General features: G+C 34.1%; 2 protein-coding genes across 2 annotated transcripts; one reads left to right on the top strand and one right to left on the bottom strand.

Annotated features, from left to right (window-relative positions):
- The first annotated feature begins 3,834 nt into the window (after positions 1 to 3,834).
- LOC122605506 (histone H2A.Z-specific chaperone CHZ1) lies at positions 3,835 to 4,611 on the top strand. Its single transcript, XM_043778460.1, has one exon. It carries the CDS (start codon positions 3,947 to 3,949, stop codon positions 4,448 to 4,450), a length of 504 nt encoding a protein of 167 aa, XP_043634395.1. The 5' UTR covers positions 3,835 to 3,946; the 3' UTR covers positions 4,451 to 4,611.
- Positions 4,612 to 6,482: 1,871 nt separating this feature from the next.
- Positions 6,483 to 10,429, bottom strand: LOC122606192. The gene is made up of 6 exons (XM_043779152.1): positions 10,228 to 10,429; positions 8,313 to 9,727; positions 7,975 to 8,226; positions 7,627 to 7,707; positions 6,964 to 7,380; positions 6,483 to 6,764 (listed from the first exon to the last, which is right to left on the bottom strand). Exons 2-6 carry the CDS (start codon positions 9,456 to 9,458, stop codon positions 6,708 to 6,710), a joined length of 1,953 nt encoding a protein of 650 aa, XP_043635087.1. The 5' UTR covers positions 9,459 to 9,727; positions 10,228 to 10,429; the 3' UTR covers positions 6,483 to 6,707.
- Positions 10,430 to 12,180: the final 1,751 nt, after the last annotated feature.

Raw genomic sequence — 12,180 nt, 5'->3', positions numbered from 1 at the left:
ATAGGTAGATTCAATCGTTATTTGAGAAAATAGAAAGGCGTTGGAGGGAACTTGCTTTATATAACAGTTTAGATATAGATATAATGTTAAAGTAATGTACATAAACTCGACTATAAAGAGAAAACGTATGTAATTTATATGCATACCTCCCTACCACCTCTCTTGTTTACTTTAATTCCATGAACTGTAGTTAAGATGATGCACACTACTAATTACTAAATGCTTTGATTCAAAAGAATTAGCAGAAATTTTTGTTAACCAATACATATGACTATGCAACGACCTTGATATTGTTTTACGATTCTTAACTTATATCTGGTTTAACATTTCCTAAATATTGATCTCGTTAGTGAATCTAACTCAAGGAATCATTCAAGTTTACTATTTTTTTTAGTTTGCCGATTTTAGAATATCGGCATGAAAAAATCTTATCGTTTTTATGCATGACTCAGATCTTAACAAAAATTGTCTTTCCTTTTTTGGCTAGTACATACTTTAATAATTAAAAAATAAAATTAAACAAAGGTGGAACTATTGGGCTCCTACTGATTTTGTAGGTTTAAAGTATTATTCTTTTAGAAAAAAAAAAACAACTTAGTTTGAAATTTATACACCAAAACATAATTTTATTATAAATAGTTGTGGTTTTTATTCCATGTTCTACTACAAAGGTGGAACTCTTAATTTTTAGTTTGAAATTTATACACAAAAACATAATTTTATTATAAATAGGTGTGGTTTTTATTATAAATAGATGTGGTTTTTATTCCATGTGGTTTTTATTATAAACAAAGGTGGAACTCTTAATTTTTAGTTTACTTATAAATTTAGCCAAACTTCTGTATTTCTATTATTAACTCATTTAACTATCGACTTAGGGGTGTTTGGTATTGCGTTTACAAACAAAAGTTGCTTTTTCAAAATATATTATGTGTATCCAAAACTGCGTTTTGAAAAAGCATGCTGGTACATGCTTCTCCAAAACTGCGTTTTCATATCCAATAATCACTTTTTCATGCAAACACTTTTTTAGATTATTTGCATTTTATAAACGTAATAATCAGATAATCATTATATAATGGAATCCCAAACACCCTCTTAATTTATTTAAATTATGTTTTCTCAATTTCAATTATAAAAATCACATAAAAAATGTTTTAGAAATCTATATGGAGGTTATGAAATTTGAAATACGTATAAAATATTATTATATTGTTAAAAGTTAACTTATTCTTGATAAAATTAAGATATTAACCAATCGTGTTATTGTTTTCATTATTATATTACGTGTGGGACAACTATCAATAAACATTTTGACCAAAAAAACCTTAACCCACTAGTATGCTAGTGTTTTTATATACAGGCAAATCATAAAAGAAACTGTCTAGTGCAGTATTTTATGGATTTTTTGGGTCCTAGACGGCGTATGGGGAGGTTAAAATGTAACCGGACCTTAAACTTCAAAGTGTCATCTACTACAATCTGTTTATTTTAGAAAATACTGTGAGCAACTAAACATACTAAGAGAATTAAATAAATGAAGAGAGAAAGCATACGTACATTTGGTGGTAAAGGAGGAGGAACAAAGCCATTAGTACGATAATGCACGGTACGTTTCCTCTTCACGAAACCTTTCTCCTTGTTTATTGCACACCGCCGTCGTCTTGCTTCCGCCGCCGCAGCAGCAGAGCCACCTGCGCCTTCTTTCGCCCCATTAAAGCATTGGTCAGCAACCTGAACTCCAGTAGCAGTAGTAGTGTTCATCTGCATTTCCATTTCGTATCCAAAACGACGACCAAATGTGTCGTTTTGCTCCATTATTATGACTGATTGTTTGTCCTTCCTTCTAAATAAAATGCTAAGGAAGTAGTAGTAGTAGGAGTACCAGTAGCGGTGTGAGTTGGTTGCAACAGAAAGAAACAATAAAGAAATTCCTAAATATAGCAAGTATTCGGTGACACATTGTAGTGTGCATATATATATGATGTAAACTTAAAATTAAATAAAATTCAGTGAAAATTTGAAAAAAGAAAACACAACAATGAAGATGATGACGAAAAAAATGAAATATATGAGGAGAAATGGTGGTTGGTTGGGGAGGTAATTATATGGATTTATATATTATACTTTTTTGATATAGAATTTTTTTACTTTACTACCATATATCATCAACAATTAATAGACGGATGGACGGATGGCCGGAAAATAGGAAGGTGTGTTGACGGTGGTGGGGGGTGTTTTTTTGATTTAGGTGTTTGGTACGCGCCATATCTGGTGGGGACAGAGGGGGTTACGTCATCATCACCGATTCAAGCGGCTGCCACTTCACTATCTTTCGGTTTACATATATTTCTCCACTTGGCACACTTTCTTCCTACTTTATATTTTGTTTCTTAACATATGTCTCAAAGTCAATAAAAATGTATGGATAATGAACAATCGTCTTCAAAATATCATCTTAATAAATTTCTATATACAAAATCAACAGATTAAAGAGAATTAAGGTGTGTTTGGTAAGAAAAAAATGTAATATAAAATGGAAATGATAAAAAAAAAAACAAGTAATTAGAAATAGATAGATTCTTACGTTTGGACAGAGAATTTATATAAGGAAACATAAAATTTTAAATAATGATTAATGTTAACACATTTAACATTATCTAAACAAAACAATTCTCATGATTTGGTCTTATTGTTGTTATTGTTGACATGAATCTTTCGATTCATTTGGCTCTCACACTCAATATAAATTACTATATCTTTATTTGGAACCTTATACAAACAAATAACGTTTTCAATCTTATATATTACGAGTAATGGAAAAATTTAAATTAGGGACTTCTTATTTTAGGAACTGTTAGGAACTCATTTTACCTCCTTTTCCGGCCATCACCATCATTATCTCTGACCACCATGATCATCTCCGACCACCACCATGATCCTCCGGCGACGGCGACCATTTCCGGCGAGACTTACACATGTGTAAGTAACTTACACATGTTTTAAGTGCAATTTTTTTTAGGTAGATCACTAATCACCGGTCAACCTCTATGACCTATCACACTATGACCTATCACCCTCAATGACCTATCACCCCCACTAGCTTTGGTTTATGAATATCCTTAAGGGCGAAGCCCGCTCTGAATCATAACTTTTATTCAACTTACATATGTGTAAGTTGTACTTACACATGTGTAAGTCTTGCCGGAGATGTCGCCGGAGATGAATATGGCCGGAGATGTCGCCGTAGATGATCAGTGGTGATTAGATCTGATAAAAATGGATGGTCTAGATCGAGTCTGTAACAATCCTTAAAATAAGGAGTCCCTAATATAACTCATCCCATACGAGTAATATAATTCAAAGATAATTATTCATCCAAAAAAAATACCCTTAAAGTTCCATGTGTTCCTTCAACTCAATTTAAAGTGATTGGTCTTTTTTAATATTACTTTTTTATATACTTGTTATTATGTTGTAAACTGTTCAGTTATTATAGGCTTACAAATTTGGCTTCGCCGTCGCATTTAACCAATAAAAGACAAAAGAAAAAGAAAAAAAAGAAGCCTATTGCTTATTTTTCATTAACACAATAATGAATGGACTTATGATTAAAACAGTCGGTTATAATGTTGTTGACTTATTGTCAAAATAATACTAAGTGGATGATGAGTGAAAAACAAAGCATGGATATTGATAAATAATGCGGATTATTTATAAAACCTTAGTTTATGTATACATGATGATGACAAGTCTGGGCTAATGGGCCCAATAGACGATAAGGCAGTCCAGTGGGTGAGGAAACCCGTATCCAAATCCAAACAAGCAAACACTTCCACTCGCCCGCTATCAATCAATTAGAAAGGAATGCCCTAAAATTAAATTACAGCCAAATAAAAAACCAAAGGGGGATTTTGTTTGGGGTTTTTCATTCGATTTAAAAACCATGACTGACCTTAACGAAGCTCATCAACCAAACGTCCCTTTACCTTCCAAACGCAAGCCCACCGCCGAAGACGACGAAATCGACACCGCCAAAAAAATCCGTCCAGAAACCACTCCCGCCGCCGCCGTCGAAGAAAAAATCATTAACGGCGAAAAAACCGAAACGGAAAATGACGACGAAGATTCAGAAGAGTATGAAGCTGAAGATGAAGTTGGTTCAGATGATGACGATTCAGATGGAGAAGAAGAAAATACGAATGGAAAAGGAAAAGGAATAATGAAGGATGATAAAGGAAAAGGAAAAATGATTGAAGAATCTGATGATGATTCCGATGACGGAAGTGCAACTGATTCTGACGGTGATGATGACCTCTCCGATGATCCGTTGGCGGAGGTTGATTTGGATAACATTCTGCCGTCGAGGACGCGAGGTCGATCTGCGGCTAACTCTGGACTTCGTATTTCGTCCAATGCTGCTGATGGTGATGATAAGAATGTTAAATGATTTTAATTGAGTTTTATAAATTTTGAATTAATTAGTTTGTTTATTGCTAGTATGAATTTGCCAACAAGTTTTTAGGGTTTTAGAGGTAATGTTGATGTTGCTGCTGCTTCTATTGTTGGTGAGTGAAAGACGGTTGATGATTATGTAAGGAAGTTTTAACATCTCGTCTATCGGTTTAAATATGCTTTCCTTTACGGGTGTGTATCGTTTACATGCACGTATATGGTATGATAAATGTTTGGATGTTTGTTTGAGATAGGTTTAATTGTAGGTAATTACAATGTAGTGTGATTTTGCTATAAGTAAGTTACTGTTTTTGCTAACTAAATGATACTACATGTTTACGGCTTTCTTTTAAACGGTTTGATTAGCAAAATTGTAAGTAAGCTGAACTGCTATCATCTTTGAAACTATCTAAGCTAGATTACATATAGTTAACAAAATATAAGGAAGCTGAAACGAGGCTCAAAGTGCAGCTTGTTTGGGTATTGTTGGCTAGTCCTTGAAGGATCAGATGTCAGTTTTTGGTTTTTGATTGTGATATATCAGAATCAGTAAGATGATCACCTTCTCCAGTATGTTTTTTATTCTCGTATCTATGGTAAATGATTGATTTTGGTATGGTTTACCTCACCTGTATCTTCATTGTTATGCATGAATGTATCTATAGACCTGGCATTGGCGAGCTATTAGATAGTTAGTCTTGATTACTATATCACCTGTTGTTTCTTAGTATCACTTTAGTTATGTTTTGAAGATACCAATACCTTATCCGCCCCATTTGGAAATATTGGTTCAAGCTCATTTTCTGAGGAGTGTAACTGGTTTTTGGATTTCAGAATGTCTTTTTGTGGGTGATTATCTTGTTCAGACTCTTAAGTCTTATCCTTAGGAGTTAGGAGTCGACTAGTTTTTGGATTGGAGATGTCTTTCTATGGGTGATTATCTAGTTCTTAAACACTTGTGATTTGTTTTGCTATACTAAATAACCTGTGGGTATCTGGATACTGCAAGTAATATCTGGTGGAAGATGATTCTGATTGCTACATAGTCTATGTTAGTTACCTTTTGCGTCTGTGAGAATTTCCATGGAGGAACATACTATATGCTAAATCTGCATTTGTGTTTGTAATGCATCTTCTCTCTTCCCCTTTGAATTTACCAGTTAGAAAGGGTTTGTGATAAACATGGTATGCCGCCGCCTAACTACCAGGCAGATATATTCATCTATACAGACGTGGTGTTTTCTTCTACGATTTTTCTATGGTTAAAATTTTTGATAATAGTACAACTAATTTATGCACGTAATGACCGTCTTTCTTTTATAGTTGACCACTCTGTAGTATGGTTCTCTTAATCTCCTTGTCCTAAATTTAAAAATTAATTTAAAGATTAACTGTGTGATGTGGGCTTTTATGGGCCCAAGTGAGCAGGAGATTATTGGGCCATGATTTTAGTAATATAAGATGCGACTTGTCTTGTTCATGCGAGTGGTTTAGGGGACATATATCAAACTCAAATACTATATGTAATTATGTATTGTACATTACTAGCGTAGCATGACCCTGTAAGCAACTCAATACAGGCTTACAGCACCGGGAAATAATAGGCCCCAAAGGTTTGAGACCTGCCTGGTCCTGGTACTTCATGGTCCGGTCTATGTGGTTTTTTTAAAGCTTGCTCCTACCTAGTCCTAACACGATAGTGTTTTACTTTCTAGTATAGTTTTCACTCCAAAAGTAATTGTTCTTGAAAAGCAATAAATGTTTTATGATATGAAAATGTTGTCTTACTGTTATGATATGAAAAGTATTTAGTTTTTTTTTCTATATATATATATGATATATATATATATATTGCTCGTGTTATTTGTTGTATAAGAAAAATATCATAACTCATAAGCAACAATCACGTAAATTTTGTATGTCTCCAAGGTTAAAAATCAGGTGGTCTACGACAAGCTATATAAGAGGGTTAACAATTTAGTTATACTCCGGAGCTAATTCCAAATGTTTTTATAAATACTGTAGAATAGCTATAAAGGTAAATCACATTTCGTATACATGTACAAATGTACAATGTAAAGAAGGTACAGGCCATCCCATTTATTTCCTAAGTTCTATAACTGCATTTGGTTGCTTCCTCACATATCAAAAAGGGAAATAAAAAATAAAATAATTCAAAATTGCCAAGTCCCTTGTTCTTCAAAATGCTTGATAACCATACATTATGTTCCTCAACCTCAGATTGATACATATCAGCAGCCAATATCAAAATACTTTGGATCTTCTGGAAAATGGTATTCTACATTTAACTGTCATCCGCCACCAATAAATCTACGTTAATTCTTGTTATACACACTAATTAACTATAAAATGTATATCGATAAATGTCAAATGAGAAACTACTAAACAAGTTTTAGACTGCACATATGTACATTGTAAGATATAATTAACAATTTAATCATATAGACAACCATATATACAATTATTATCCACATAGTAAGAGCATACCTTCCCTTCATCATCATCTAAATGGCGCTGTGGGAACACCACTTTCATATTACTGCATAGGAAGAACTTCCGGTCCCCATGTTTATCTAAATTGTTCAGTTGAGATGGAGAAACAGGATCAAAAATAGACTTCTGAACCAGTCTTGAGCATTTCCTGTGAGGGCATAGAAAACGAAGATGAAGAGCATAGCGTAGTGCGCCAACTGAAGCAGTATTTCCATTGGCCCTTGAGCATACGCTTTTGTATTTGTTGAAAGTTTTCAGTTGGGCATGATCCTCCCAATTGGAAATCAGGTCACCATTCACCCGACAAGCATGAACATTGCACTCATAACCTTCATTTTGACCAGAGCAACAACTTTCTGAACTTTGAGTTGGAGTGGATGATGCAAGGGTGACCTTATGTCGTAGGAAAGTCTGCATCATAAAATGACATTTGATATAAACAGTCGGAAAATGTAATGTAATTTAGGACATAAATGATCTGATTACAATGATCATTCGGAAAGATAATGTTTCAATTTGTAAATTTCCCATGAGTTACAAATTTACATTGCAACTTGAAGGATGGTTTATACATGGAATATCATAAGAAAGAAAAATGCAATATCGACATCTATATATAAAAAGCTTTAAAATCAGTTGATCTTCATGTTAACTTGCCTTTGTGCCAGCTGGCATGTCGCTCAAATCATAATTACAGAAGAAAGTATGAACAGGCGTCTTCTCTGGATTGCTTAAAACCTGTGACAGAATCAAACAAGATATAAGATGTTATGGGCTCTAAAATTCGAACTAAAATATGAAGACAACTTATGTTTTCCATCACACTTGGCAATCAACATCTCCCCAAACTTATAAGCAAATACTATGTTCACTATAAGAAAGCCATAGAAGATATCAGCAAAAAAATGTACATAGTGGAACAATGAAATAGTTTCAAAAAGACTCATCCAAGTGTAATTGAATATATACCTAATTATGTCAAATTTTATAAAACATTCCATATACCAGTTGTATCTGCCCCTTCATTGGAATGCGCAAACGGCTTTGAGAACTTTGAGTATCATCATTTTGAAAGCGGATTTTCCTCATTTTGCTCCTTGCACTGCTTGATGAGGAAATCCCTGCAAGATCTATTGAAGCATGGTACAATAAGTAGCTATCTCCATCAACACTAGTAACTGCAAAGGGAAGTTTCCGTGCTTTTGGTGAGAAGGTGCCCCCATTTACACTTAGTACAGCCAGAAAACCATCAATTCTCTGCACATAAATGTGCAGGGTGTATTAGATATAAACCCTGATTGTATGCAATACATCACACCAATCCAACAAAACATAGTGCTAACCTTGCTTATGTCCCCGGATGAAAGCCGACCAGATAAAAGTGATTCTTCAAAAGACCCCACTAACGACCTCCTAACAGAAAGACCCCTTGTTCTCCCCCTTAAATTCCTTAAGTGGGGGCTAAATCCCAAATCTTTCTGAATAGGCCAGCTCTTGCCTGTGTAGCTTTCAGGAGAACACGACCTGATTTCATCACATAAATAACCGATTTCTTCAAGTGACTTGCTTGGCATCTTATAGTCCACTTCACTCGATACAAATGTGGTACCCGAGATGATCTCTCTTTCTGAATTATCCACATTTTCAATCATTGGATGTTCTCCCTCTATCTCTTTGGTCAAATTCATGAAAGCACTCCCAGTTGTCACTTCCTTGGAAAATCTTGGACCTAAGGGAGAAGAACGGGTCAAGCTCACCTTGTCGACAGGTATTCCTATAGGCTTGGTCTGCAGCTTTAGCTTGCTCGACTCCTTAAAATCCTTAAACCCTAGAGGAAAGAAATGAGAAAGCATTTCATTTTCCTTGAGAACCGGCCCATCTATGGAAATACCAGAGGATGTTCTATTGTACTTCTGTAATATGTTCTGCTCAGAGTGATCAGACAGAGGCCACATAAAATCAGAAGAATGAGTACCGTTCCCTATATTTGCTTTCTTATAACTTTTCACCTTTTGATCATCAGTTTTGGCACTCCTATATTCAATATCTATATGATTACCGTCAAACGGCTGAAAAGAAAGCATATTGTTCAATGGTGACAACATTCTCTTCTTGGCCATAGACACACTAACTTTCTTATCATCCATGTTCATACTACACCTAGACGCATTTGAGGATACATCCTTGTCAGATTCAAATCCCACAATCCTAGAAAATGAGGTCTTAACGTTCTGTAACCCAAATTTTAAACCATCATTAGACTCTTTACCCGCCACATCCGTAAAATTAAAGCTCTCCAAACACGTCTTACTACCACAATCACCAAATAACGAATCAAAGCAAAGTCTACCACAATTTGTCACATTCTCAGATTTCATCTCATTCAAATTACAACCGCCCCGATCAACTAGAGGCAAGCTACATTCCAAGGTGCTCGATGTCCCTGCAACCTCGGAACTCCCAATGCATTGATCTTGTGGCACTCCCATAATACCAAAATTAGTACAAGTCACCTAATCCTAAATAAAGCTTAACTTAATAATCTCTCCCCTTTTTAAGGGAATGCCACACAATACTTTACACTTCAATTACACTATTGCACACATTGTTCTTAATCAACTATCCTATATAACGATTAATCAAAACTTTAAACTAAAACAAAACCAAAACCGAGAATCTGCAATTAATCAACAAATCCCTTCCTCTTTTCAGCTGAAGTCATTGTATATAATTTTTGTATCCAAATCAATTTCCATTCCTGAAAGTAAGCAAAAAAAAAATAGTTGTAAATTTTTTCAGCTTACAAATTCCTAATCATTTAAATGCAAATAATGCTACACAAAACATATATAGATGTTAATAAATTACTCATCGATTTAAAAGTTTTAAAAAAATTAGATCGGAGCTCAAACTGAAGTAAATCATACTTAAATTGATGATCGGACAAACTTAGTAATATATACATATAGATATAGACATATATAAAACTCAAAGGATCGGTGATGTGAAGTATCGGCGGCGATGAAGAATATGACCGGCGGCGAATACAAGTACGTCGGAAAAGTGATTATCCTGTAGCGTTATTACTCGGCAATCAACTATGCAATGTGAGGATGTATATATATAGACTATAGATACAGCAACAAACAAATATTAAATTAAAAAAAAAAAAGTGAAAATGGAAATGTGGAAAAGTAAATTCTCAAATTAGAACAAAAGATGTATGTAATGTAATTGTTAAATTGTTTAAGTATTTACAATTGTTGTTTCTTCATCGAAATCCATAAGCACTGTTGTATTTATTTATGTATGTGTATATATAATTATATTGAGTGATATAGATAATAGATACGATATATGTATGATTTTTATAATGTTCCGGCAACGGCTCCTCCTAAATTTGGGGATTTCGGAGGAGCACCGCCATGTCTGAGAGACGACGAATTTTCGCCAACAAAAATAAAATGGGAGAAGAAAATGAAAGTGAAGGATCGTGTGGGTGGATGTTGGGGGGTATTTTACGTGAACAATGGATTGGGCTAAAGTTGTAATTTTATTGAGGTTTGAGGGTCAAATACAGAGTATAATCAAGTTATAACGTTTTCGCCATGCGGATCGGTCACGTTTATCTTATTCTTTCCTTTTCTTAGTTTTGTTTTGTCCATTAACATACCTGCCTAATATTGATTTGAGTCACTTAATTAGGTAGCGGCATTTGTGAGCTAGCTTCGAATTTTTCTTAAGTTTAACCGATATCAATAGACATCATAATTAGTAATTAGTCATCCTGATGTCTCAAAGAAACATTAAAATATTTTTTTTAGAAGGACCAAAATACAAAAAACTTGAATTAAAAGAAAAAAAAACTAAGATTTTAGTTAACTTCATAAAATATAATTTGTAATGTAACATACAAATTTAAACATAATAAGGTCGCGTTTATTCCACACAATTTAATGGAATTGCATCTAAAACCAACTGGGTTGGATTAGTGGTTGGAGCTCATGCTTCTAAAAACAGAGGTCCTTTTCTACCTATGGTAGAACCTGAAAGCAGTCTCTCTACCTTTGGTAGGGGTAAGGCTGTCTACATATCAACCTCCCCCATACACTGTCGAAAACGGTATTGGGACCCAAAACCCGTGGAAGACGGCATTGGGAATTACTTTTTTTTTAATGGAATTGCAATTGGAATTGAATTTCATTCCTTAATGCGTTTGATTGTTCAAAAAAAGAGGAATCTGATTCCGTATGAATGTAAACATTCCATCATTTGATGGAATCTCCATTCATTGGGGATGGAGGAAGGAATTTCATTCCTTCCGTCACTTAAATTCTCAAAAAATCAAAAGCATTCCATCAAATTCCATTCCTTCAGGGGGTGTTTTGTAGGAGGGAATCATAGAGAATGGAAATATAATAGAGAATGAAAATAGTGAGAAAGAGAATGAGTATTTGGAAAGAGAATGAATTTCGTTGTTTGGTACCCACAGAAAATGAATATATATAAAAAATAAAATTTTAAATAATAATACATTTATTACATATAACATCTTTAAAATAAAAAATTTTTTTTCCATTCTCACCCATTATCTACAATTTGTAGAGAATGGAGAGAATGAAATTGATTTATCTTTCTCCTTTCTTATTCCCTTTCTTCGTCGCAAACAAACAAGGGAAGTCTTTCCCATTCCCTTTCTCCCCTTTCCATTCCATCATACCAAACACCACCTCAGATTCCAATTCATTCGAAAGCTTCCATTCCTTTCAAAAACATTCTGTGAACCAAACACGTGACATACTTTGAGGAGGCCACCTTGTGGTCTCTTGGTCTTTATTAGAATTCAGTGTTGATTTAAGAAAATGATTAGGAAAAAAAATCAAATACAAATCACAAATATACAACTGTTAATCACTTATTCCTTTCTTGAAGACTCGTCCACGGCTAACCAAAATAGTGAAAAGTGAAAACCTCCTCCATCACCTGTTGTCTGTTCAAAATTTCTTCTGAGTTTAGCTAAACAAGTTAGATGTCTTTACAAGAACTTCATTCTATGTGAACATTTCGTAATTCATATTCAAAGAGCATTTTACTTTAACGAGTATAACAAAATGATGATATGCTAGATTATTCAAATTTGAAGAAATTAGAGTATGTTGGTAGTTTGAGTAGAAAACCTGTAAAGACAATCGGAAGCAATTAGGTATTTAG

This window comes from Erigeron canadensis, chromosome 6 (assembly GCF_010389155.1).
Source record: "Erigeron canadensis isolate Cc75 chromosome 6, C_canadensis_v1, whole genome shotgun sequence".
NCBI classification, from domain to species: Eukaryota; Viridiplantae; Streptophyta; class Magnoliopsida; order Asterales; family Asteraceae; genus Erigeron; species Erigeron canadensis.
This window is presented reverse-complemented; position numbering and strand designations above follow the sequence as displayed.